General features: G+C 40.9%; 1 protein-coding gene across 3 annotated transcripts in view; it reads right to left on the bottom strand.

Annotated features, from left to right (window-relative positions):
• The window catches only part of GRHL2 (grainyhead like transcription factor 2), a 161,496-nt gene that overhangs the window by 85,453 nt on the left and 48,748 nt on the right, over positions 1 to 27,295 (bottom strand). For all 3 annotated transcript variants that reach the window (XM_013064756.2, XM_013064754.2, XM_013064755.2), the window contains exons 3-6: positions 22,803 to 22,870; positions 17,830 to 18,223; positions 6,891 to 6,946; positions 3,438 to 3,594 (exon numbers count right to left, since the gene is read on the bottom strand). In XM_013064756.2, coding sequence (XP_012920210.1) covers positions 3,438 to 3,594; positions 6,891 to 6,946; positions 17,830 to 18,223; positions 22,803 to 22,870 — 675 coding nt within the window. The remainder of the gene's footprint in view (positions 1 to 3,437; positions 3,595 to 6,890; positions 6,947 to 17,829; positions 18,224 to 22,802; positions 22,871 to 27,295) is intronic.

Genomic DNA, 27,295 nt, shown 5'->3' with positions numbered 1-27,295 from the left:
GTGGGGGGAAGCAGGCTCCCCGCTGAGCAGAGAGCCCCATGCTGGGCTTAATCCCAGGACCTAGAGATCATGACCTGAGCCAAAGGCAGAGGCTCAACCCCCTGAGTCTCCCAGGCGCCCTCTCCATTTACTTAATTATTTACAATTACTCAGTCAACAGCCCCACTGCCTGACAAATAATAGATGTCATATACATGCTTGCAGTTGGACTGTCCATTCAAAATCTGGCTTCTTCCCAAAGTACGTGTGAGCATTTGTTACACAAGAAAGCAGATGTCTGTTAGGAAAACTAGTTTAGAAATATGTATCCATATTATTCGAACTCACAAGCAGCAGGAACCTCAAAGGTACATGGAGAAGTAACAAGAGGGGGAACTGCTTCTGGGCTGGTGGAACTATGAGCTCCAAGCTCTCCATTCTTCCCTCTCCTGCTTCCCCAAACTTTGCCACTTACAGTTGCCCCCTTACCCGTGGTTTCAGTGACCCACATTTGGTCAACCATAATCTAGAAGCAGCTGAGTGCCTTCTGATCTATCATACAAAGGTCAGTAGTAGCCTAACATTAGGGTGTCACAACACCTGTGTCATCATGTTACGTCAATACATAGGTATTTTATCATCTCACATCATCACCAGAAGAAGGGTGAGTACAGTACAATACAGTACAATAAGATACTTAGAAACCGAGAATCCCACAGTCACATAACTTTTATGACAGTGTATTGTAATTGTTCTATTTTTATTACTGTTGTTGCTAATCTCTTACTGTGCTATTGTATATGTTCAACTTTATTATGGGGATGTAATGAGAGGAAACAGCATATATACAGCTTGGTACCATCCACGGTTTCAGGCATCCTCTGGGGGGGGCAGTCCTAGAATGTACCTCCTGCACATAAGGGTATATGTAAAAGTTCACTGCGTGGCCTCCTGGTGTTTATTTCCTTCTATTCCAAATAAAAATAACGTTTTTTTTTTTTTTCTCTAGCAAATGATTATATCAGCCTAAGTAATGGCATATTCTTGGTCTGCAAATTTCTGTCTTCAGTGATAAAAAGAAAGGCAGTTTGAAAATGCTGTATTACTAAGCATACATGTTTCGACTCAGAATAAAACGCTGTTCTCCAAAATTAATGCGGGTTAAGTTCCAAGTGTATCCCTCTTTCCTCCAGATTGCTTGCTCTCCCAGAGCTGAGGAGTAAGAACAATCCCAAAAGCCAGAAGCATTATAGCCTGGGATTCATCTCTGGATATATATGCTATACTTCACACCCCTACACCCTCACATGTGGATGCCTGGTAAGAAAATTCTGGATAAACTTAGTTTTTTTTTAAAAAACAGTCTTGTAAATTACAAAGGAAGTGTATATCTCATCTACACCCTCTTAACATTACCATCATCAGCACGCTGAAAAGACAGTGAATGGTTTACATTCTAAGGCCACGACAGTACAGGGATTCTTCAAGAATTCTGATTCAGGTGCCTGGGTGGCTCAGTGGGTTAAAGCCTCTGCCTTTGGCTCGGGTTGTGATCTCAGGGTTCTGGGATCGAGCCCTACACATTGGGCTCTCTGCCCAGTGGGGAGCCTGCTTCCTCCTTCCTCCTCTTTCTGCCTCTCTGCATACTTGTGATCTCTCTGTTAAATAAATAAATAAAATCTTTAAAAAAAAAAAAAGAATTCTGCTTCACTGAAATCATGTAGATAATTTATTATGGAAATATTCGTCCCATCTATTTCATTTTGGCTACAATGAGCCCTCTCGTCTCTTTAAGGACTTCAATCTAACACTCATGGTGCCTCTGGCTTTTAGCCCTCCATGTCTCTCAACACAGTGTACCTTAGTGAGTAAGAGAATAAATCCAAGAATCTGACTGGCTGGGATATATCCTGGTTCCCTCACATTTTAGCTATGTAATCTTGACCAGTTACTAGCCTCTAAAAGGCCAAGTTTCCTCATCTATAGTATTATAAAAACAGTGCCTATTTCATAGGGTTGTGTTAGTTTCAAATGAATTGCTAGATACGTGGCATTGACATAGTGCCCGGCACATAGAAGATATACCCAATAAACATTAGTTGTTATTTTGTGGCTTTTGTTGTTTTTATTATGGCATCTCTCTGCGTTGTTACTGTTGTTGTTACCATTATGATTGTTATTGTTATTATATCCTTCCACCATTAAGATGATGATGAGAAGGAGGTGGGGGAGGAGGAGGAGGAGGAAGGCACCCCTCCACTACAGCCTTGACCACAGGGTAGGAACACATACTTTTCCCCGGCAGGCACACAACACACCAAGCACCTTTCCACCTGCAACAGGCTCAGCCTTGCAAGGGACATGAGCTCCACATCTTCTTCTCACTCTCAACAGCCCCGCCTCCTACAACTCTGACCTGGGACTAGGACAGCCTGGAGGGAGGAAGAATTGCTGGGCTGAGGAATGAGTAGCAATCCTTGCTGGTCTTTCTCACCGAAACACAGCCAGAAACCCCGGCTGTCTCAGAGATCACCACTGAAGCTGTTTTACCTAAAGCCAGTAACAGACAAGCTGGCCAGCAGGTGCCCAAATGCTCTTCTTTCTCTTCTACTTCATTTGTTCCCTTCGCAGGGATGGGGGTAAACTCGCTATGCTCTAGGCACAGCACCGCATTCGTCTCAATGTGCTGAAGGGCTTAGGAGGCAGTAGCTACAGACAAAATACGGTAGGGTTGGCACTACGTATACAGCATATAGAATAAATCATTTTACAATAGGGCAAGAAGGCCCTTCAACCTCTTTTCAGAGAGCTCTGCTAGGATTTTCCTTTTCAGTAGAGAAGGATTACCAGTTTCCTCCCTTCTTGGCAGCAGCAAGAATGCCAAAAGCTGGTCGGCTTCCAGCATAGTTCCATTTCCCACAAACAGAACTAGTACTCATGAAGGTGAAAATTCCACCGAGCCAGTCCTGGTTGGGATCATATCATGCCTCACTTGACTCCTGAGTAAGCAAGCACTGGGCTGCAGAAAAGCTTTTTAAACCAAGCTGCAAAGGACCCAGGGACACAGGATAAATCACACCTTCCATACAGAAGACAGCAGCAGCTCTTTCCCTGCCCACAGATAAGCTCTGACTTAACAGCTCCTTGCTTGAAAAATTAAGATTAATTGACTAAAAGCAAGAACAACAACTAAGTAGCACAAAGGCAATGAAGGAAGTTGGGAAAATTCCTTGGATACGGTCAGAAAGCATGTCCCAACCGTGTCCCCTCCCTGACATTTACTGGTTACTGATTAAAATGATAAACTTAAGCCAGTAAGTTCTCCTGGTCCAACTCTCTGATATTTGTTCTAGAATTATTTATTTTGGAGTTTTTTCCACACCCTTCCACCAGACTGCAAGGTAGCAGTTCCCTTCATGGGATCCCTCTGCTCTTTATTTGAGACATGAGGCCCATACCCGGACTTTGCTGATCGGGTGCCGGAAGCATTTGTTGTCTCCAGTCTCGCTGAGCGTTATGGCGTAGAACTGTCCCTTGTTGAGGTAGGTCATGGGGCCCTCCCCCTGCTTCTGACGCAGCGACTTGGTGGCTTCCAGGGTGTACTGAAATGTGCCACTGTGAACAGAAAGCAAACAGTGGTCAGATTCACTCGCTCGGACATTTCTGCCTTCCTAATCAATTTCACATTTACAGCATTTTGTAGGAATATGAACCACTATTTACTCTACTTCAGAGACAAAACACAGCATATGGCAAAAGAGATGCAACCGGAACCAAAGGTCACTGGTAATACAATGTATACAACATCTCTAATAGTGGCTCATAAACCAGATGGTTTAGAAGGGGAGAAAGTCCATGAGGTGCCTGTCCAATTATGCAAGGCTGTGCCAGGAGAACCTGTTATGTCTTAGATGGCAATCAGTAATGCCTGCGGCTTAAGAATTGATAGGATTTGCCACTTTCGTCCTAGCAGCAAGCCAAATGTGTGAAGGCTTTCGTGCAATTCGTACCTACACTTAACCCTCTTTTTGTATCACCAAGATGCTGCAAACAGCGATATCCCACTTCAAAAGATTTCAAAATGTCTAAATCTCAGATATTCATCACTGAGAATCTAGTTCCATAACACAGACTGTTGGTTTTGCTGTTTTCTGTTTTTAAGACAGCAAAAGGACTCATGAAAGGGTCGCTACTGCTCCAAATCAGGAGTCTGCAAACAAGGTTTGTTCCACTGGCCAAATCCAGCTCGCTGTGTATTATTGTAAACACCTCCCTGTGCTCTATTATCGGAACACAGCTATGCTCGTTCATTTAGGGCTTGTCTTCAGTTACTTCCACACTACAACAGCAGGGTTCAGTAGTTGTGATCTATAATGTGCCAAATCTAAAATATTCACTACATAACCCATTGCAGAAAAAGTTTGCAAATCCCTGCTCTACACAATTTCCTTAATATTCTGAAAATGTTATTTCATTTACAAAATAAAAACACTGATTTTCCCCAGCCATGAGGAATATATCAATTATTTAAAATAAAAGGTATGAACCACAATCCTTCTAAAAACGAAAGAAACAAAAAGTTTAATATGTTCTTTCAGAAATATTTATTTCTCCTATAGTGCAGGACGGCTCCTAGTGATAATCCAATAACCAATGCTTCATGAAACTTTTTAATCATCAGAAGCTCTTCACTGGGCCTATTTTATTAGCTCTTTGTTTTCATCGTCTTTGAAAGGCTAGGTATAAAACTGCCTCCAAATTCACCTCTTAAAATGGTCTGCTTATAAGATTATGGAAGACTCTTATCATGTTTAATTCTTTATAGCTTTCATGAGGAGAAAGAAATTGTAAAGCACAATAATATTCCTCTTTTCATGATAAAAACCTTATTGTAAGCTGAGAAACTAAGCAAATTCCAGAATATGTATCTTAGAACAGGTTGGGAAATAAGTCATTCAAGACAGAACCAACGTCACTGTCATTTTGCCTGAAAAAAGCAATTTCAGAACAGCCACTGAATCATAAAATTTGAGACCTGGACAGGATATTAGGAATCACCTACATCAGCAGCCTGCAACTTAACTAGGGCACAGGCTGCATTAAAAAAAAAAAGAATAAACAAACAAACAAACAAACATGAAAAGCTGTGAACCCTCTCTCCAGATAAAAGCACATATGAACAGAAGTGGTTTTGAACATAATTTTGGGGGGTTCATCCTCCCCAAGCCTATCCATAACAGAGGAAATAAAACCACCTTCCTCATGTCACAGGTGAAGAGAGGCTGAGAAACTTGCTCACTCCAGTGGACAATGACAGCAGCAGGAAGAGAAGGCAGGTCAAGTGACTGGTAGGTCAAAGCTCTTTTCACCAGCCTGACAGCTGATTACAGGGTGATTGGGGTTTATAGCATGCAAATTATATATGCATTTTCACATTTGAAGAGGTGATTTGGAATTCTATGTTCCCCACCTCACCACACACTGAAATTCTGACTTGGGTGATCTGGGGAGATGACTGGGCAGCCTGAGGCCGGAGCAAGACCCTGAAGGATTAGGAGGACTTCAGGTAGAAACAGAGAGAACAGAAGAGGGCCACACACATAAAAGCAAAGAAGCAATAAATACAGTGGGACCCATGGTTGAAAGCAAAAAGGAACTAGCAGGTAAAGGCCCTGACTACCGTCTTGAGGAATTTGTGTTAATCCTGTCTGAAATGGTGACATCACTGATAAGCTTTGTTGTTTTTTTTTTTTTTTAAAGATTTTATTTATTTATTTATTTGACAGAGAGAAATCACAAGTAGTCGGAGAGGCAGGCAGAGAGAGAGAGAGGGAAGCAGGCTCTCTGCTCAGCAGGGACTCGATCCCAGGACCCTGAGATCATGACCTGAGCCAAAGGCGGCGGCTTAACCCACTGAGCCACCCAGGCACCCCACTGATAAGCTTTGTAAAACGGGAGAGATCAATTCATTTCTTGCCATTCTCTCCTGTCTATGAGCGCGCTCATGACCAAGGTCTTTGATCATCTAGCCCCTCTGCCTAAAATGTCCTTAATCTTTCCCTGGAAAACTCCTGCTTGAGATCCTTCAACAGCTGGTTCAAATGCCCCTCCCTGCAAGCTGTGTTCCCCCCACCACCGCCACCACACACACACAGAGACCTTTAAGTCCTCTCAGCTTTCTGTTTATGTACCTCTGTAGCAGCACTGAGCAAACTGTATTACAACTGTCCATCACTACATCTATCCCCTCCAAAAGTCTATGGGCCTCTTGTAAGGAAAGGTTCTATCTTATTCCCATACCTCTCTCATTGGTTGTACATGGAAGGCAACAGAGTATGACAGCGGGTATCTAAGTATGTACAGTGGAACAGAAGGGAAAGGAAGGTGTTGGTGGGAAGATCAAGTGACATCACAACAGTTCAGAACATGAACAAGAGAAAGTTGCAAGGGACAGGACAGGTAAAACAGAATGTTCAACACCTGGCCAAGTGTGACGAAAGCACAGCAGAAAGTCAGGCAAATCTTGACATCTCTCAAGTGGGTAGCTGGCATTACGACACCATTAGCCACAACAGGAAATAAAAGCAGAACAGATGTGAAAGAAGTGGGGAAGGAAGAAAAGAAAAGAAAAAGAAAGGCAAAGAGTTTTCATTTTTTCACATGCTGTGTTGGAGGTCCATGTGTCTGAGATTCAGAGAGCGATCCAAGGATTCCAAGGAGAGCGATCTAACCAACAGAAGGACAGAAAAAAGGTGTGGGCCTCAGACTACAGGTCAAGACTGGAAACAGTAATTTAGAAGTCACTGTATAGAGAAAAGATTTTTCTTTCAAAGGTTCAAAAGTGTAACTTGAGGGTACATTTCAAGTGTTATCAGTTCATGAGTTTCTAGAGACACCTCCGGGTAGCCTACCTTGATGTCTGGTCATACATGTACTCCTCGGCCCCAACTGAAGCACTCCGGAATTTCTGCAAAATTTAAAAGTTATCAAATTAAAACAAATAGGTAAGTCATCAATGCAAAAACAGGAAGGAAAGTGACAAATGTGCCCAAACTGTTTTATCCTCACTTCAGAAAGGAAGATAATATATTTTTTAGTATTGTGTTTTCTACAACAAAAATAGTAACCATCTGTGCATAGAACTTGCATATCCCAGGTGCACACTGAGAATTACACTCAACAGAAGAGGCATTTGTGCTTTGCATATTATTCACATGTCCATATTCACATGTCCTGCAGGTGTTCCAAAAGTGTCTGCAGGTACTGGAACCTGTTTCTTCAAACACATAAAACATCTCTTCCATTTTCTACTATCTCCAATGCTCATTCCCAAAAATCACAAATTCTGAGTTAATGGAACACTGATTACAGAGAGTCGACACAGCATACACAACACAGGGTGGTATTCAGAGTGGTTAGGGGCATAGTTTCTAGTGCAGAACCGTCCAGTGTCAAGTTATGACTCTTTTACCTGCTACCTGTATAAACTGAGACAAGGGCCATATTTACCCCATCTGTAAAATGCAGAAAGTTCTATTGGTCAGGGCTGATCAATGAAAAGGTATTTACACTTAGTACAGTTAAGAATTAGGAAATTTTGGAGTAGGAGGGTAGCATGATGAGAAGGGCATTTAAGGAAAAGATAGAGGAGATGCACTTCCAAGGTTTTCTTTGAAGGAACATGCAGTAAACCCGTAACAACACACAGTGCACCAGTACTAGTAAACATGGCCCTCAGTGAATCTATTGTCCAGGCCACAGAATTCTGAAGCCTAAGGGTAGGCTTGCCCACTATGACATAGTGAATTTATAAATTCAATGGTTCTAATCCCCCAGGCGGTATGAGAAGATGTAATATACCACAACTGCTCAGATTCAAAGAGACTTGAAAGGAAGAGAAAATCTAAAATCTTACTCTAATAAACATGACTGCATTTGGACAAGAACCTGAAAAACTAAAAATAGCAGACATGCTACCAATGTGGATATTGCTTTTTCAAGCTTAAAATTTTTCTTTAAAGATTTTATTTATTTATTTATGTGAGAGAGAGGGAGAGAGAGGGAGAGAGAGAGAGAACGCATGAGAGGGGAAAAGGTCAGAGGAGAAGCAGACGCCCCACAGAGCTGGGAGCCCAATGCGGGACTCCGGGATCATGACCTGATCCAAAGGCAGTGGCTTAACCAACTGAGCCACCCAGGTGCCCTTCAAGCTCAAAATTTTATCCTGAATTCTTTTATACTGTCTTTATAATTTAAAAAAATAAAGTTATTCCACCTGGAAAATATCACAATCCTTCATGAGACCTGACCACATTAAGAGGTTATCTGGCTCTCTGTGATTTAGTACTGAGAGTTACAGTCAAAGTGTTTGGGTCATTCCAGTTACAGTGACCAACTTCTTGGAAACCTTTTAATATAATTTGTAGGATGCCAAAACCCAGGCAGACAGCCAACACCACTATACCTGACTGTGATATGATATAATGCATCCATACCTTTCTTCTTTTGGACTGAGAAAAATGATAGTAAAGAAGGTATGATAACATATATTTTAATGACTACCCTGAAAGGACTTGAGATATCAGGCAGTATTAGAATGTTATATTTAAATTTTAAATTAGAGTTCTAGTGTTTTTCTTGGGTGGGAGGAAGGGACATCTGCTAAGAATCTACTGTAAAAAGACAAATGATTCTTCAACTGTCAGAAAAATCCAGGATTTTCTGATTCCATGACTTTGATCAGCCACCAATTTTTTTAGGTCTTATCATTCATTTATTTATTCATCCATTCTTCCAATAAAGACTGAGCATCTATTTTGTATCAGGCAGCGTGCTAGGTGCTATGGGTACCAAAGTGAACCAAAAGAGGTCTCTGCTCTCATCAAGCTTCTGGCCTAGGAGAAGAAACACATTACTTAAAAAGTCATTCATTCAGAAAGTTACAGACTCTGTGCAAGCACTCTGGAGAAGAGCAACAGAGCCCTAGGAGAGCACAGCACAACTGAGAAAGTAAAAACCAGGCCCACTGACTACCACTATTTTCAGGAGCACACAGACAAGGTGAACAGGAGTGTTTCCAACGGAAGCCCAGAAGACAGGAACACAGCCACAAAACTGAGTAACATGTCTTCCTTCTGAGTGGCTGCTGCTTTCCTGACAAAGGCATCCTCAGTCCTGCTTTGCTCATTTCACTTCCTGAATAATGGTTACCCAGCTTCCGGGCTGCCTCAATGTCTTCTCATATCCAGTCCAGAGCTGGCTGTCATTTCTGGAATCCCTCCTAACACTTACCCAGTATAAGCCCGAACACTGTGAAGAGCTCCTTCCACCTCTGTCTTACTGAGTCGTCCCTAAGGGTCTCCTGCTAAAGCAGGCTAAATAAATGTAATCCTGATTACAGATGTGTTCATGGTAGTCTTTGGCTGGGAGACTTTAGACACAAAGAAAACTGACTCTACTAGGAACTGAAGGGAGGACAGGGAGGGCTTCCCTGAAAAAGTTACACAGGAGGAAGGCTATGCGAGCTGGCAAAGAATATTCTACAACAGTGTTGTCCAATAGAATTTTGCATAAAAATGGAAGTGTTCTGCATATTCACTGTCCAGTATGATAGCCCCTAGTCATACTAAGCACTTACCGTGGTAGTTAGTGGGACTAAGAAACTAAATTCTTGATTTTATTGAATTCTAATCGCCACATGTAGTTAGCAACTATGGCATTATACAGCACAGTTCTAGAATATGGAGCAGCATGCACAAAGGTCCTGAGGCAGGAGGAAGTATATCAGGTTCACAGAACTGAATGGAGCCCACAGCAGACAGCAAAAGGGGGAAAGAGGTACAAGATGAGGTGGGAAAGGAAAATGGGAAGCAGCATACACAATGCTTTGTATACTGGTTAAGGACTTAGATCTTAATCCCAAAAGCAATGGGATTTAAGTGGGGGGAGGGGGTGACATAATCAGATAAGCATGTCAAAAACACCATCCCCGGTACAGTGTACAAAAGCAGGCATTGTTATAGGCCAGAGATAATGACAGATTGGGCCAACTTGGTAGAAGCAGATAGAGACAAATGGATGGATCTGAGAGATATTTAGAAAGTAAATCTGAAAAAAAAGAAAGAAAGTAAATCTGACAGAATTGATATTGGAGGATGAGGGGAGAGCAAACTATCAAGAAAATATCCTGGTTTCTTAAACCAGGATGGTGATGGTACCCACTAAGGTGGAGAACACAAGGAAAGATTGTAAATCAGATCTGGAATGGGTGGAGAGTCATACACAGTTGGATATAAAGGTTTTGAGCAAAGAGGACGTAACTAGGCTGGAGAAAAAATTTGAAAGTCGTTGGGCACCTGGGTGGCTCAGATGGTTAAGCATCCGTTTTTGGTTCGGGTCATGATCTTGGGGTCCTGAGACTGAGTTCTGCATCAGGCTCCCTGCTCAGCAAGAAGTCTGCTTCTCCCTCGACCTCTCCCCTGCTCGTGTTATCTCTCTCTCTCTCTCAAAAATAAATAAAATCTTTAAAAATAAATAAATTCAAAAAAATTTGAAAGTCTTTAGAATACACATGATAACTGAAGTGTGGATATGAAGCCAAGAGCATCATTAAGAAGAAAGAGTGATCAAGTTATCAAATGGTGGTGCAAGGTACCAGCCTTAACATATGGGGCTTCCACAGCCATTTTATTCCTGAGGGGGGAAGAGGACTACTATGACTCTGACCAATGGGTCATCCGATCTCATCAAATTTCACTGCACAGAGAGAAATCTCAATCACCTAAAGTATAAAATGTATATGCTAAGGATTTCCCAAGATTTTGCTTGATGCAAAAACAAACTGACGTAATAAAATGATAGAAGTCCGATGGCACCATATGCACTATAAGCATAGTAAAATCAAGGGCATTAATCACAAGGGAAGCTATGTTCCAATTTAGTACTTGAGTCAACATTTTTAAGATTTTATTCTTTAATTTTTTTTTCATGTGAGTACAGTTGACACACAATGTTACATTAATTTCAGCTCTATAACATAGTGAGTCAACTTCTCTGTTTTGTTATCTCACCACAAGTGTAGCTACCATCCGTCACCACACAACGCTTCTACAGTGACATTGACTATATTCCTCATGCTGTGCCTTCTATCCCCATTCCATAACTGGAAGCCTGTACCGCCCATTCCCCTTCACCCATTTTGCCTATTTCCCCACTCTTCTTTCGTCTGTCAACCAAGAGTTTGTTCTCTGTATTTACAGGTCTCATTCTGCTTTTTGTTTATTCATTTGTTCAGTTTTTTAGATTCCACATATGAGTGAAATCATATGGCATTTGTCTTTCTCTGACTTATTTCACTTAGTAGAATACTCCCTAGGTCCATCTATACTGTTGCAAATGACAAGATCGCATCCTTTTTTACGATTGTGTATTATTCCAGTGTGTGTATATGTGTGTGATATGCCATATCTTTCTTATTAAGGTTTTGCTATTTAAATGTGTGGGAGTAAATGAACTCCCAGTTAAAAATTAATCATGCTGAACAGGACTTAAGTTCAAGATAACTTCCAGTATCAGTCTATAGATGAATATAAAATCAACAGACTAACCATCATATGTCTATTGAGTATGACAAATAATCATTCTTTGCTTTCATTTGAAGATTCTCTGCAAACTATGTTAATTTGCCAAGGAACATGCAGGGCGTTGAATTACGAAATACATGGTAGAAATATCTGGTGCTTCCCCATATAAAGTTCTGCTCATGCCTGACTACATGGCAGGACTAAACTTCTCAGCCCTCTTGCAGCTAGTTAAGACCATGTGACTAGTTCTAGCCAATGACATATGAGCAAGAGTGATACATGTCACTTTTAGGTCAAAGTATTTACAAGTTAGTCTGCAATCATCTGACTGTACTTCTCCACGGGTGTGACCCAGAAGCCACATATAGAAATGGTAATTTCATAAAAATGGAGGGAACCTGGATTTCTGAGCCATTAATAAGAAAAAACATTTGCAGACATGTATCAAGATTATTATTAACAAGAAATAAACTTTTAGTGTATTAAATCACTGAGATCCTGGTGCTCTTTTATTGATACAGCTAGATAGCCTAATGTTAACTGACACAAAATTATAGTACAGATAAGAAAATTCTTGCTTCTATTTTTATTCTTATTATAACTATAAATATAATTTTTCTATAAAATCTCTTCCTTCCGTGCCTTAAGATTTACATGTTTCCTAATAACATCCTAGGTATTAATACCTGCCTAATGTGTAATTATCAGTAATACTCCTTTGCTTATTAGCTGTGTGACCTTTGGCAAGTTTCTTAACCTCTCTGAACCCCTCTCTACCTTTTCATCAGTAAAATGGAAACAATAACACCTTTTTGGAATTATAGTAAGGATTAGAAATAAAATGCAGAAGCTACAGTGGCTGGCACACAGTACTACAAAATAAGTGACAACTATCATTATTTCTCTTCACAAATATAGACATATAGTAAGCTTCCAAAGGACAAAAGTCAATGCAGCCTTCCTTTTGTCCGCTACTCCCACATCTAGCACAGCACCTAACACCAGCAAAAGTAAATATTTACCAAACGTTATAATAAAGGAGCTGTACAATAAAATGTGAATCAAATTAGCTAAAATCAATCCATTAAAGAACTTCTTAATGTTACCACTTTTTTTTTTTTTTAAGCTTTTATGTATTTATTTGAGACGGAGAAAGTGATCACAAGCAGGCGGGGAGGTAGGCAGAGGGAGGGGGAAGCAGGCTCCCTGCTGAGCAGAGAGCCACGTGCAGGGCTCAATCCCAGGACCCTGAGATCATGATCTGAGCCGAAAGCAGAGGCTTAACCCACTGAGCCACCCAGGCACCCCAATGTTACCAGTGTCTTAAAAAAAAAAAAAAATTCCAGCTCAGGGGCACGTGGGTGGCTCAGTCAGTTATACATCTGCCTTCTGCTCAGGTCATGATCCCAGAGCTCTGGGATCAAGCCCTCCTTCGGGCTCCCTTCTGTGGGGAGCCTGCTTCTCCCTCTCCCTCTGCCTGCTGCTCCCCCTGCTTGTGCTGTCCCTTTTTCTCTCTCTGTCAAATAAATAAGTAAAATCTTAAAAACAAAACAAAACAAACAAGAAGCCTGAGTTGAGCCAAATTGCTCCCTTCTCTGATACCCACATACATACACATATAGAAGAAGCAGTCTCTGATAAGAAATGAAATTTGCTGGGGCACCAGGGTGGCCCAGTCATTTGGATGTCCAGCTTTTGATTTTGGCTCCGGTCACAGTCTCTGGTCATGGGATCGAGCCCTGCATCTCTGCACTCAACAGGGGATCTGCTTTTCTCCCTCTGCTCCTCCCCTCATTTGTGCTCTCTTTCTCTCTCAAATAATTTTTTTTTAAAAAGGGTAATTTGCTAATTCAACAAGAATCCTAGGCATTTTAATAGTTTGCCTTAAAAAAGGGCTAGATTTTAGACAAAATTTTTTAATGAAATTTACTTGCTGAAATTACTCTGAGCTCACCTAATCTTATAACCAGTTAATAATGGCCACGATTGAAGATCGTTCCATTTAATTTATGTCCGATTTGAATACAATATGCAACATAAACACTGATTTCCAAGGCTAGGAGGACAGCTAAGCCAAATTTAGTGAGAACAGTATCCACAGAGTTTCTGGTAAGTTACTTTCTCATCTGCTTCCAAATAAAACCCAAAATACAATCGTTTCCTTTCATAAGCCTCCTTATCTACAACACAAACACAACTGATAACACATTCCCCAAACAGCATGATGGTTCTGCTGACATTGGGCCCACATCCATGGGCTCTTCTGTGACTAATGAACTATTTCCACACCTGGTAAGAAAAACATCAGTGGCTGACTTTTAGTGAAAAAGCATGCATCTGACATTCCCAAGGGGAGTAAGGTGCTTTTCCTACAGAAGCACTCGAACAATTAACTATTAACTATTTCCAGCAATATGGCCCAGGAAGCTAAGTTTAAGACAACATTTTTATGACAAGGACATTGAAAGTCTGATTATAAAGTTACCAGAACTCAAGAAATGAGGCACCCTCTTAAGGGCTAAGAATTTATCTGGTCTCCCTCTGCCTTTCCCCAATTTCAGAGAAGACAGCAGGAACTCAGGAATGGCTAGAGTCAGGAGAGGAAGGGCTGCCAGAGCAGCTTGTCTACCTAACTCTCCACCAACACTGCAGAGAGACAGTCCCTTTGCTCTTCTTCTGCCCATGTGAAAGATGAAGAAGCATCTAATGACACTGATAAAGGGCACTCAGTTTAAAAAAAAAAAGAACGTTTGGGTGAATCACTCACTGTGTTTAGGAACAGAGCTACTGAGGATTAGAAGACCCTGCATGGTCTTCTTGAGAGTGTAGAGATAATGGGGAAGGATATTGGTCCTGGAGCCTGAGAACTTGTGATGAGTCTCATCTCTGCCACTTACTGCAGAATGACCATGGGTACTGGCAGGCTCTCTCTGCCTCAGTTTCCTCATTTGGAAAATAGAAATGACAGAAATAGTACATACCTCATAGGGGTTTTGTGAGGATGAAATGAGTACATTTCACTCAGGATGATGTCCAGCCTACAGTAAGTCGGGTCACTAAATGTTTATGATTTTTAAATATTATTATTTGGGATGCAATCTCAAGCTCTGGTGGCTGCATTTTGTCCAGTGGCAACTAAGAGGGCAGCAGGCTGCAAGTGTTTGGCAAGCTGCCACCACACTAACTCCTCTTTAGGAAATTAGAATCCACAAGTTTTGCCTTTTGCCATTGTCTTTTCTTGTCCTGGGTGGACAGAACAATGGGAAGCCAATGACCATCATCGCAAATACAGAGGCACTGCTCCTAACTGACGAAGAAGCTGACCTGATCCAATTAAAAAATGCATTAAATATTCTGTGTCAAAAATTGGAGAATTAATCCATGATTACACCAGTTCTACAAAGATCCCAAGGCAACTAAATGGAGACAAGACTGTCCTTTGAACAAGTGGGGTTGATGCAACGGGATATAGATATGACCAAAAAAATAAAATAAAATAAAATACGGACCTCTACCTTTCCCTTACACCATTACAAAAGTTAGCTCAAGCTGGATCAGAAATCTATATGGAGGAGGTAAAACTATTAAAAGCCTAGGGGAAAAAAAACAAGAGAAAATCTTTGTGACATTGGGTTGGACCAAGACTTCTTTTTTTTTTTTTTTTAATTAATTTTTTAAAGTTAACATATAATGTATTATTTGCCCCAGGGGTACAGGTCTGTGAATCGTCAGGCTTACACACCTCACAGCACTCACCATAGCACATACCCTCCCCAATGTCCATAATCCCACCACCCTCTCCATAACCCCCTCCCCCTGGCAACCCTCAGTTTGTTTCATGAGATTAAGAGTTTCTCATCATTTGTCTCCCTCCCGATCCCATCTTGTTGAACCAAGACTTTACATCAAAATCATCAACTATAAAAGAAAAAACTGATTAAGCTTACTTCATCAAGATTAAATACGGATTCTCTTTGAAAGACATAGTTAAAAAAACAAAAAAGCTACCAGACGGTAAAACATGTAACGACTTCACGTTATTTTTAAGAAGCCCTTAACAACTTAATTAAAAAAGACAGATAACCCAATTTAAAAATTGGGCAAAATATTTCAAGAGACATTTCACAAAAGTTTTAAGAATGGCCAATTATGAAACATGAAATGATGTTCAACATCACTATGCATGGAAGAAAAGCAAATTCAAACCACAAGAAGACACCATCACGTATGCACTAAAATAGCTCCTGTTAAAGAGACTGACAACCCCAAGTTTGGGAAAGGATGAGAAAACCAGAAACCCTCACATCCTGCTAGTGGGAAGGAAAATGGCACAGTAACCCTGAAACACTGTACTGCAGTATCATATACAGTTAGACACACACTGACCACATGACTCAGCAATTCCAGTCCTCGGTATTTAACCAGGAAACAAAAGCACATGTCCACATGAAAGCATACATGTGAAAGTTCTCAAGAGCATTATTCAAAAGAGCCCAAACAAGAAGCAGCCAAATCTGTCCATTAACTGGTAAACAAATCAACAAATTGTGATATATGCTTACCATGGCATACTAAATTATTTAGCAAGTCAATAATACAATCTTTTCATACAAGTAACAAAACAGAATCTCAAAAAGTGAAAGTAAAAGTGAAACTACAGACAGAGGGCAAATCAGTGCTTGCCCAGAGCAAGAGAGGAGGTTCCAAATGCAAGGAGCTCAAGAAAACTTTCAGAGGGGGTTGGGGCGCCTGGGTGGCTCAGTGAGTTAAGTCTCTGCCTTCTGCTCAAGTCATGATCTCAGGGTCCTGGGATCTAGCCCCACATCGGGCTCTCTGCTCAGCAAGATGCCTGCTTCCCCCTCTCTCTCTGCCTGCCTCTCTGCCTACTTGTGATCTCTCTCTCTCTGTGTCAAATAAATAAAATCTTAAAAAAAATAAAATTTCACCCGGATGGATTGTTTAAAAAAAAAAGAAAGAAAAAGAAAACTTTCAAGGTGAAGGAAATTTCTATTGATTCTGACATTGTATACAATTACCGAAATATTCAAACTTCACTTAAAACTTGTGAATTTATAACAAATGAGCAAGGGGTTCCTGGGTGCTCAGTTGTTCAAGTGTCCAACCCTAGGTTTCAGCTGAGGTCATGATCTCAGGGTCGTGTGATCAAGCGAGCATGGAATCTACTTGAGATTCTCACCCTCTGTCCTTCTCTGCTCTCTTTAAAGTAAATAAATAAATCTTTTAAAAATTTTTTTAAATTAAAAAAATAAATAAACAAGCAATCCAAGAACCTTGTTTATGTAAGTCCTACAGGTACATGAAAAGAATACCAGATCTCTACCTGTAAAGTATAAAATGTACATACATATAACAATTGGTTATTAATAGTACAAATTCTCATTGCTTCTTTGGCCTTTTGGCTAAAATCAAGTGTATTAATAGTAAACATTCTTTCTTGAGAATCCACTGTAGATCTTAAAGAGTTACATTGTTTCAAAAATTACACAGGCAACATCTTTAGCTACCATTTGAAAAGTTACAAACTAGAAGAGTTCAGAGTGAAAACGTTACAAAGTAGCAAGTTTCCACACAAACAGCTCTTTATTTCTCATAAATATTTAAGACTACAACTAAAAGAAATGTCATTTAAGGATCAAAAATTTTTTTATTTTCTTTTCTTTTTGGAGAGAGAAAGAGCACACAAGTGGGGTCAGGGTATGGGCAGAAGGAGGAGAGAATCTCACACAGGATCCACGCCCAGCGTGGATTAATCTCAAAACCCTGAGACAATGAGGGGCCAAAATAAAGAGTCGGATATTTAACTCACTAAGACACCAAGGCACCCAAGGGTCAAGAAGAATAGAAATAGTCCTCCACACACCCAAACCCAAGATTTATTAAAACCTTTTTATAAAGATACAGTTACATTTTTTTTTAAACCCAATGCTCCCAGTTTAATTAATTTTTTTTTTTTTAGGTTTTATTTATTTATTTGACAGACAGAGATCACAAGTAGGCAGAGATGCAGGCGGGGGGTGGGGGAGAGGGGAAGGAAACAGGTTTCCCGCTGAGCAGAGACCCTGATGCAGGGCTTGATCCCAGGACCCTGGGATCATGACCTGAGCCAAAGGCAGAGGCTCAACCCACTGAACCACCCAGCTGCCCCCCAGTTTAGTTAATTCATCCCACTTAACAAGCAAACAGAATCAAAACGAGCTGGGGTTTCTGGGTTTAGGTCCTGGCTGCAGATGACTGAGCTAGGACTCACCTCTGTGGTTCCATCCTTGAAGCTCTCGCTGTAAGTGCTGTCCGGGGTGCTGCGCTGGTCATCCTTGAGGTAGGCGCTGTGGCTGGCCATGGAGGGCACACCATACTGAGTCTGTTCAAAGATAACCACACGTTGCTCCTCGCCGTCTCCCCGGGGATAGTGCACGGGTGGGGCCATGAAAACTGGTGTAAAATCTTCAGCTTTCACCACTGTGATTCCTGATACGGGAATGATGGCTGGGCTCTCGGAGATGTTCGTGCTGTACGGTTCCCGCTTCGAATTCTCCAGGTGGTCTTGATTTAGGGAAAGATTCACTGGGACAGTCTTTAGGACCTGCACTCGGTTTTCTCCTCCACTCAAATTACTCTGGGCTTCATTGGTGCCAAGACAGTTTCTGCATATTGAAACCCATCCCCCCACACAAAATAACAGAATTAGAAAAGTCACCAACCTGCAACTCCTAATAAAATAACTGATGCAAGCAATCATCGGTGGGCACTAAAGCCATCAGGGGAAAAGTTGATGGTGAACTTTACAAGGGAAGTAGGACATGTGTTTCCCAGTACCATGCAATCAGCCCACCTGTGAAGTGCAACTGGTGGGGGGGTGGGGGGGGAGAAGACCCTAAATTTAGCAAGCCTTCATATCTAACTCCCAGCTCTCAGGAAATACAGAAGACTGGAAGAGATGACTTAAACAACATCAAAAGGAAACAATCATACAAACAATGTAGCACATCTTACTGACCTGGTTTCTTCAATAAGTTAGAGGCATGAAAAAAAGAAAGGAGGGTGGGAAGCTTGTTCTAGATTAAAAGATTTGAAAGACATAACAATCAAATAGGATGAGTAGATCTTGTCTGGATCCTGGTCTGAAAAACCAAAGAGGCATTTATAAGACAATAGGATCTTTGAGGCAATTGAATATGGACAGGGAATTAGGTAATATTAAGGAAGCATTGTTCATTTAGTTAGGTGTGATAATGATTTTGAGATTCGGTGATAAAACTTCCTTTTTATTTACAGATACAAAGGAGATGAGTTACAGATGAAATGATAGGATATCAGGAACTTATTTTAAAGATGACTACAATAAGGAAAAAAGAAGGCAAAGAGAGAAAAGGTAGAGATTAAGGAGGTATAACAAAAAGTTAACACTGCTGAACCTACAGAACTAGACAGGTATTTGGGGGTTCATTATACTGTTCTCTTTACTCCTGGATGTGTCTGAAAACTTCCTCTTTTTTTTTTTTTAAGATTTTATTTATTTATTTGACAGAGAGATTGAAAGTAGGCAGAGAGAGAGGGAGAAGCAGGCTCCCTGCTGAGCAGAGAGCCCAATGTGGGGCTCGATCCCAGGACCTCGATATCATGACCTGAGCCGAAGGCAGAGGCTTAACCCACTGAGCCACCTAGGCGCCCTGTGTCTGAAAACTTTCCAAGGAAACAGCTTTTTGAAAAAGGTGGGAGTGAGACAATAATTTGAAGGGGGTCAATGGGAAGAATATTTTACACTGTTCTGTGGGTTAAACTCCTTCCAAGAAAAAAAGGCAATGAGAATTTATCATTAATATATTTTCACTAAACTGAAAAACAACATGAGCTCACCAATATCCTTAGCACTGAATTACTTTTGGGGCTTGAGGGAGTGGTGTAACTGGGCTTATGTAAAACAAGATCTCTCAGATCTCAGACCTCCTGGCTGGTACAAAGAGAAAGGACAGGGTTTGGAAAATTAATTCTCACCGGACTGGGAGACAATACTTTCCATTTCTACTATAGGATTCTGGGAGAGAGAAGAAGCAAAGAGAAATTAGTCAATGGAAGAGTATGGTTAATAGCACCATGATTTTACTAGCAGAGTCCCTGTGGACAGTTAAATTTGGGGTCACCTCTCACTTATATATGGATTATTCTGAATGATATGGACAAAAAGAAATACATATTTTATGTGGAGCCCTGCCCCCAATGTCTGTTGTTTTGGGTTTTGTTGTCCCCCCCCACCCCCCATCCCCACCTTTTACACTAGCATGATCTTTCTGGGGCTAACTAGCATCTCTCACAGAGACAGAAATATTTGACTAAAATTGGTTCTTCCCAAACTTAAGCTCTCCTAGCTCCTCTGAGCTTGCCTAAGTCTCAAGCAGGACTATGTATGTATTTCTAGCTTTGATTTCTCAGACAAAACCTCAAAGTGAATGAAGCTTGAGGAAAGAATGGTTTCACATGAATAAAGCCAACAGAAAAATACCTAAACTTCTTGGGAGTCTATCACAAATCTGTAGAAATCATTCTAGAAAGTAATCCTTTAAAGAATAAAACCACAAACCTACAATCATTCTGCTTTAAATAATAACCTGCTTTCATGGTCCTAGCAGTAGAGTGACTCTGTATATGAGACACAGCGAAAATTTGGAAATTATGTTTAATCTGAGTCCAGTTAGCTAGATGATGCCAAACCCAGACCACCCATTTATGTCAGCATTTCCTAAGTTCCATTGTTTAGAACACTGCATGGAATGTTAATAGGTGTTCCTCAAAGAAAGGAGTCTGTGATAAAATCAGTATTTTTTTTTAAATTGCCATAACAAAACGAGCCTGTGTGAGCCACAAACATCATGAACACAGTCAAGGCCCCCAGGCATTCCTTCACCTGTTTAATTTATAACCCAGAATTTCCCAAACTCATTTTACCCCAAACTCACTTGTGGAGGATTAACTATTAATACTTGTGGATAATGTCCTGTTGGATGTAAGAGGGGCTGGTCTATATTGATTAGCTCCCAAAGCAAGTGTCCAGTTTCCACTCCTCTGGACTTTGCACAAGCACAGACTTACTGCCATTGCCAAAATACTCAAAGTTAACCAACTCCTATACAGTTGGAATCCATTTCAGGCCAAATCTTTTAATTCATGCAAAACACATAAACTCTAAACAAGAAACTCAAGTCAAAATATTTGGGGCATTTTTGTGAACAAACCTAAGTGAACTACAGAGTTGTGTAAACCTAGTCCACTCATCTGTACCATGTGAAGAAGGAATATGAGATATAGCACCCTTCTGGAACGTGTGCACCCACCTCTGTGGAAGAGCAGCAGTTTTAGCGCTAAAAAACCTCAGAGAGACATCCAAAAAATGGATAATTAGAACAAGGTAAGAATTATTGGGAGCTACTGACTCATCTGCAATATTATTTTAGATTGAACCAAATATTGCAACATGAGAAAGAAATGCAACACTAAGAACGGTGCATTAAATATAATTTTTTTTAAAAAATCTCCATCACGCCATTGAGATTTTCAGTTATTTTTCCAAGCACCAACTTCTTTATACAGTCAGTTGTGATGATAGCTTGCTGGCACAAGACACCATCATTCATGAATACACAGCAGATCAAATGAGAGCCTTGCAAATTACACTCAACCAGAAGTCTACTCAGTCAAAATTAGTCTATACGTGGTGGTTGTGTCTACACCTCACTGCCAGTGTTTTTGAAGGTGTGCCACTGTAATCACAACAATAACCCTTAAAATATAATGGGGGGCTCTTTCATGTTGTCCTAAAAGAAACTTCAACAAAAAAATAATGGTCTCTTTTGTCCATTATGACACAGACAGAGCACATATCTTAAATATGTTTCCCCCTGACCCTTCTATGATTACTAATATATGAGTTAGCAGACAGCACATGCTCAGCTTAATAAATGGTGGCTAAATGGAGGGCAAGTCACAGGACCTGAAGAGTGTGAGGCTCTTTCTCCCTGTCATCTCTGCTACCAACTAGGGCCTAGGGCCCCAAGACAGTGTGGAGCATTAGAAGATCCCTTTGCAACTGCAAATCAGAAGCAGACAGCCTGTATTTTTGCTGAGGGTGTATTTTGGAGGTGATGCACAGCCCAGGACTGGTGGTTGAGGGGTGGCTCCCACTGCTGGTCATCTAACAAGATCATGTCATAAGCAGTTCCTCTCAAGGCCAGGTAAGATGCTGATGTTCGTGATAGCAGGGGATTTTGTTTCTCTTGGCTTCATATTTCCATATGAAAAAAATCACTAATGGGAAAATACTATGGCTTCTCCTCATTCCTCTGCAGGAAAGAGAGAGATTTGATTGATGGGTTTGGGAGAAATAGCTCAGTAAAGTGGGTCAGTCCCTTCTGGTTCCCTTTTTAGGTCTGGATCATCCTGGCCATAGAGAGAAGACTCCAGTCACTGCTGCCATTTCACAGTGGCCTGTCCTTTCAGGGAGGCCTGGAGTCCTGCCTACGACTGGGTGAGTAGACATATCTAAATCAGGATGGACATGTCACAAACTGCAGATTCAAAAATCTCATTCTCTATGGGCTTGATCAGAAAGAAAACGGATTTTTTTTTTCCTTTTTAATTTCTATCTGTCTGGGTCTTGTTTTTCAATTGGTTCTTAATTCAGGATTGCAGGAAAGGGGTGTCACATAAAGATCTCCTAACATCTCTCTTGCCCCTGCTCCCTCATGGCGTCCGCTGCTACTCATGTTTCTCTACCAGTGGCCTCCTGGGGTGAAAGACCAGTGGCCTCCTGGGGTGAGAGACCGTCCAGCCTCCTTCCTCTCCTCATCAAAAGCAATCTCTCCATGGACACTCCCTCAAGGGCTTGATTACAATTATCCAGCCATGGGACTGATCAGAAAAGCTCACCCCTAAATAGGCTATCTTGCCAGCATTTCACCTCTAAGCAAGGATTTTCAGCCATCTTGAAAGACGGTCATCGAGAGCCCGCTAAAGACCCTTTGGATGCATAAGCAAATTATGCAATTTGCTCTCCCTGCTGCAAGACCCAGTTTTGGTCCAGACTCTATAAAAGACAGATAGAAGAAGCTAAACTTCTTGATCCCATCTCCTCTCAAGAACAAAAATTACAGTTTAGCACGGCTGTTTTCAAAAACACAGAAAAGGAAGTTATTTGGGGGAGCCGGTATACTCCTTTACATAACGCCATACCTTTTATCCTGCTCTTCCTGGCCGTCACTTGCTTTGCTTACAGACAGCAGCCTCTTGTCTCGAGGAACCTAGAAATATCACCAACCATCAGTCAGACTTACACAGATGCAGCTGTGACTAAGCAGAAGCCCAGCAGAAGCAAAGCGCCTGAAATGGAACGTTCTCTGGGAAAAGGGGGCAGATTTACTGTAGGCAGCTGATGGTTAAAGATGAGCAGCATGAGTGGCGATGACAGTGGATCAGACACAAAGGGGTGATGATAAACGGAAGGCCATGATGATCATGGTTCTGCTGTGCACCTGCTGACATGGGCAGCTCTGCCTGGACCTGACTAGCCCAAAGCCCACCCCACCTTGGGAGTGAATGAGGGGAAACAAGCACCGTGAGTGGAGATTGAAACTGGATCCTGGAACAGACAGAAATCATCTTGGATTTACAACAAGCATCCTCTCAAAGAACAGGGACAGACCCTCCACTCTAATGAGGAACTTCCAGTGCTGACCCAGAGGGGAGCCACCTGGGTATGGGCCCGCAGTGTGCAACAGGAGAACAGCAGCCAGGACTAGCCTTTAACCACCACCCCTCTGTAGCTTATAGCCTTGCTTCCACAATTTTTCTTCAAAGGCACTTTCCTTATTGTCTTTGAGACCACAATGCCAACACATTACTTGAAAGATGGGTGAGAAAGTGCTACTAGAGAGAAGAGGGGCGCCTACCAGCTTCATTTCTGACCACCATCCAATCGTCTTACAGCAGCACGGATCATTTCGCTTATCTCGGCCATAGTTTCAAACACATGAATAGTAGGTTTAGATTTATTTGTGTGGTTGGTTGGTTGGTTGGTTGGATGTTTTGTTTGTTATTTCTGTGTTTTTTTGCTACATCTCTCAATCTTCATGCTAGTCAAACTCCTTTGCAACCTTCATTATGTTGACATAAAAGAGCCTTAATGAGAAGCATCCCTCTTCTAGATTCTTCTAGAAATTCTTATGGTTTCCACTCACCCGGATATATATATGCAAGCCCAGTCAGCTGGATGAGGGAGGCAGCAAAGCAGCGTAGCTACCAGTCAACACCTAAACCTGAATGTCTGGGTTAGAATCTCAGCTCTACCATTAAATAAACTCTGCCTCATTTTTCCCATCTGTAAACCAAGCTTAATGGCAGTCCTATGGCTAACAGTGTTTTTACTAAAATTAAGTGAGTTAATTTTTTTCAAAGCACCTGAGTATCTGGTACTTTGTAAGTATTGGTTAAATAAAAATAAATCAATTGTAAGTCTTTTGTTCAAATGTCAATGTTGAGGGTCTACAATGTGCCAGGCATTGCTAAGTGCTAGATGGAAATGAGCCCAATGAAACATAGCTCCTACCATCAACTGAAGATGACAGAGAAACATAAACATTCACAGCATCATTATTCACAAGAGGCAAAAGCTAGAAACAACCCAAATGGCTGTCTACAGATAATGAATATGCCAAGTGTGGTATATACATACAACAGACTATTCGGCCTTAAAAATGAAGTTCTGGAAAAAAAAAAAATTGAAGTTCTGATACATGCTCTAATATGAGTCTTGAAGACATTTAGGCTAACTCCCATGTGACTCAAATCCACCCACTTCCCTCCGGATGTTTGCCTCCGTTTCAGCCTCAGACATCTCCTGCCTGGGCTACTGCATCAGCGCCCCAACTGGTCTCCCTTCTCCTCCACTTAGTCCCAGCAAATCCATTCTGGATCCATTAAGAAGATCCAGAGTGACTTTAAAAATGCAAGTCTAATCCCATTATGCTCATACTTGAAATTCTTTAGTGCTTTCCATTTCTTGAAAACACAGTTCCAAAAAGCTCCCACCTCAACTTAGGTGAGATCACTGCAGTGCATATAGTCACACTGTATCTCAAACATCCAATACTCCTCCTCTCAGCAGAGCCACCGAAGTTTTCTCTGCCTTTGGATATCCATTCCACCTCTGTAACTATCACCATTGCTGGATGGTCATAGCTAATTAGTGAATATTTGTTGGATGGATGGATGGACGGACAGACGGATGGATATACAGACGGACAGACAGATATTTAGATGGCTTTATAAATGGACAAGCAAGCAAACCAACAAACTGGTTTCCAGCACTCCAAAGAACAAATGGGAACAAATTAGCCAAATAAGCATATTTTCATAGAACTAGAATCAAATAATGATGAGCCACCAGTTCCCTCAGGGAAAAATGGAGTAAGATAAAGGGAGTCAAACCACTTTTAAAATGCATTAAATAATGGAATCTGTCCTGTTTTCCTGTCATGCCTGAAATTCATCAAAAGCTCACACTTGACTTTGGCGCTGCTATTGATAAGTAGCTTGAACTAGACAGAAAACTGAGCTTACACCTGACTCCCTAAATTTTGAGAATTCCCATTTAATATGCTTTGAATGGAGTTTTTTTTTTTTAAAGGCAATTTCTGGGGCGCCTGAGTGGCTCAGTGGGTTAAAGCCTCTGCCTTCGGCTCAGGACATGATCCCAGGGTCCTGGGATTGAGCCCCACGTCAGGCTCTCTGCTCAGCGGGGAGCCTGCTTCCTCTTCTCTCTCTGCCTGCCTCTCTGTCTTCTTGTGATCTCTGAGTGTCAAATAAATAAATAAAATATTTAAAAAAATAAATAAAAATAAAAAGGCAATTTCTAATGGTGGACAGGTTATGAACTGAATTGTATTCCTGCAAAAGTATCCCTACAAATCCCTGTTCATGTGTTAAAGGCCTAACCCTCAATGTGACTGTACATGGAGATAGGGCCTTTCAGGAGGTAATTATGATTAAATGAGGTCACAGCAGTGGGGCCCTAATCTAACAGGACTGAAATACAGAGAAATATACAGAGAAATACACAAAGAAATATACACCCACACATGTAGACACAGCCAGAACGCAGCAGGAGGAAGGAAGAGAGGCCTCACTGGAAAACCCTGCCAGGACCAGGATCTTGGGCCTCCAGCCTCCAGAACTGTCAGAAAATAAATTTCTGCTGTTTAAACCCCCCAGTCTATGGTATTCTGTTATGACAGCCCCACACACTAACACAGACGGCATAATGGAATGGAATTAGGAAATGTACAGGATTGTACTGTGACCTTGAGGAAATCCCACTTAGTGGCCTGAACTATAAAATATGAAACCTGATGGGCTTCACTGCAGTGATGCTCTGGTGATAGTTTTAAAATGTACATGAAAAGACTTTGAAATGTATGAAGTATTATACCAAGATATGTCTTTGCAGTTCTCAAGGACAGAGATCACCACTTCTTGAGTGCCTGCTGTGCGTCACACATCCTATCTCTGATAAAGCCCCCTACTGTCCCGGGGGGTGATGTGGTCTAGCCACAGGAGTGTGGAAGAATGGTGTACTTAGCACTTCCAAAGAGGTATAAAAAAAATCTACAGAATTTAAGTGATAAGACAGCAGTAATTGTTACAATAATTTAACTTCCCCAAGCATACTCAAAAAATACAATCTCTTGTTTCATTAGTATTTTACTTCATACAGAAGGAAGGTCTATTCTCAAAGTAGATTTAACTTTGTTTTAACTTGATACCATCATAGGTATGTCGTGATGGTCAGAGATCTGACTAAGGCCTGAAAATGATCATTTTTTGCACACAGTTTTGGGAAACAAGACTAATTCTTTAATGTTGAAAATGTTTCAAGCAAAAATATAATAAATTTGTGTGAAATAAAAGAAGCCATGTAACTCTACTCATCCATGCAGTCTCAGGAAACATTTTATTTAAATATTTTATATCCTAAAGTAATAATTTAATCCTGAAAAATATTAATTCAACAGAAAGAGTTATAGACTTGGCAACAAACTGAGTTTTCTATAAATGCCCTATTCTGCATCTCAACACATTTACAGACAGAAATGTTTCAACTATCCTTGAAATATCAAAAACATCCAAGAGGAGAGGTAACTAGGTACCATATTTACTAACAATTATCCTCAGAATGTATGGGGAAATAAAATACCTTGCTTTCATAAATTACTAAGTATTTTGTCCTGCAGTATACTTCTCTTTTCATTAACACAAAAGAATTGCCATCTAATACAGATATCTGAAATGATGTCCATTTCACAGTGATGGAATAAAATCTGTTTTTTAAAATTAGAATATATGTCTTCAAAATATATCTTGATATGTTTCCTCAATGTTTTACAAAACTATTAAATAATCTATTAGTTTATTATAGTTAGAAAAGTCACAGAAGGAAGTTGTCATGTCCCAAGTGATTACATCAGGGTCAGTAAGGGATCTTTGGACAGTATGAGAACTCTGGTTTAGGAGCGAGACAGGAAACAAGACTTGCAAACGTGAAGACTGCAGGAAGGACAGAGCAAGCAGGAAACAGGGAGGAAAACAGGAAGAAGAGACTAAAGCTTACTAAAAGGAGAACTGTTCCTCTTGGGTGATCTCATAATGGAGGAAGAGGGGGAGGTGGGGAC

This window comes from Mustela putorius, unplaced genomic scaffold (genome assembly GCF_011764305.1).
Source record: "Mustela putorius furo isolate JIRA1106 unplaced genomic scaffold, ASM1176430v1.1 tig00000228_pilon_pilon_pilon, whole genome shotgun sequence".
In the NCBI taxonomy this organism is placed as follows: domain Eukaryota; kingdom Metazoa; phylum Chordata; class Mammalia; order Carnivora; family Mustelidae; genus Mustela; species Mustela putorius.
This window is presented reverse-complemented; position numbering and strand designations above follow the sequence as displayed.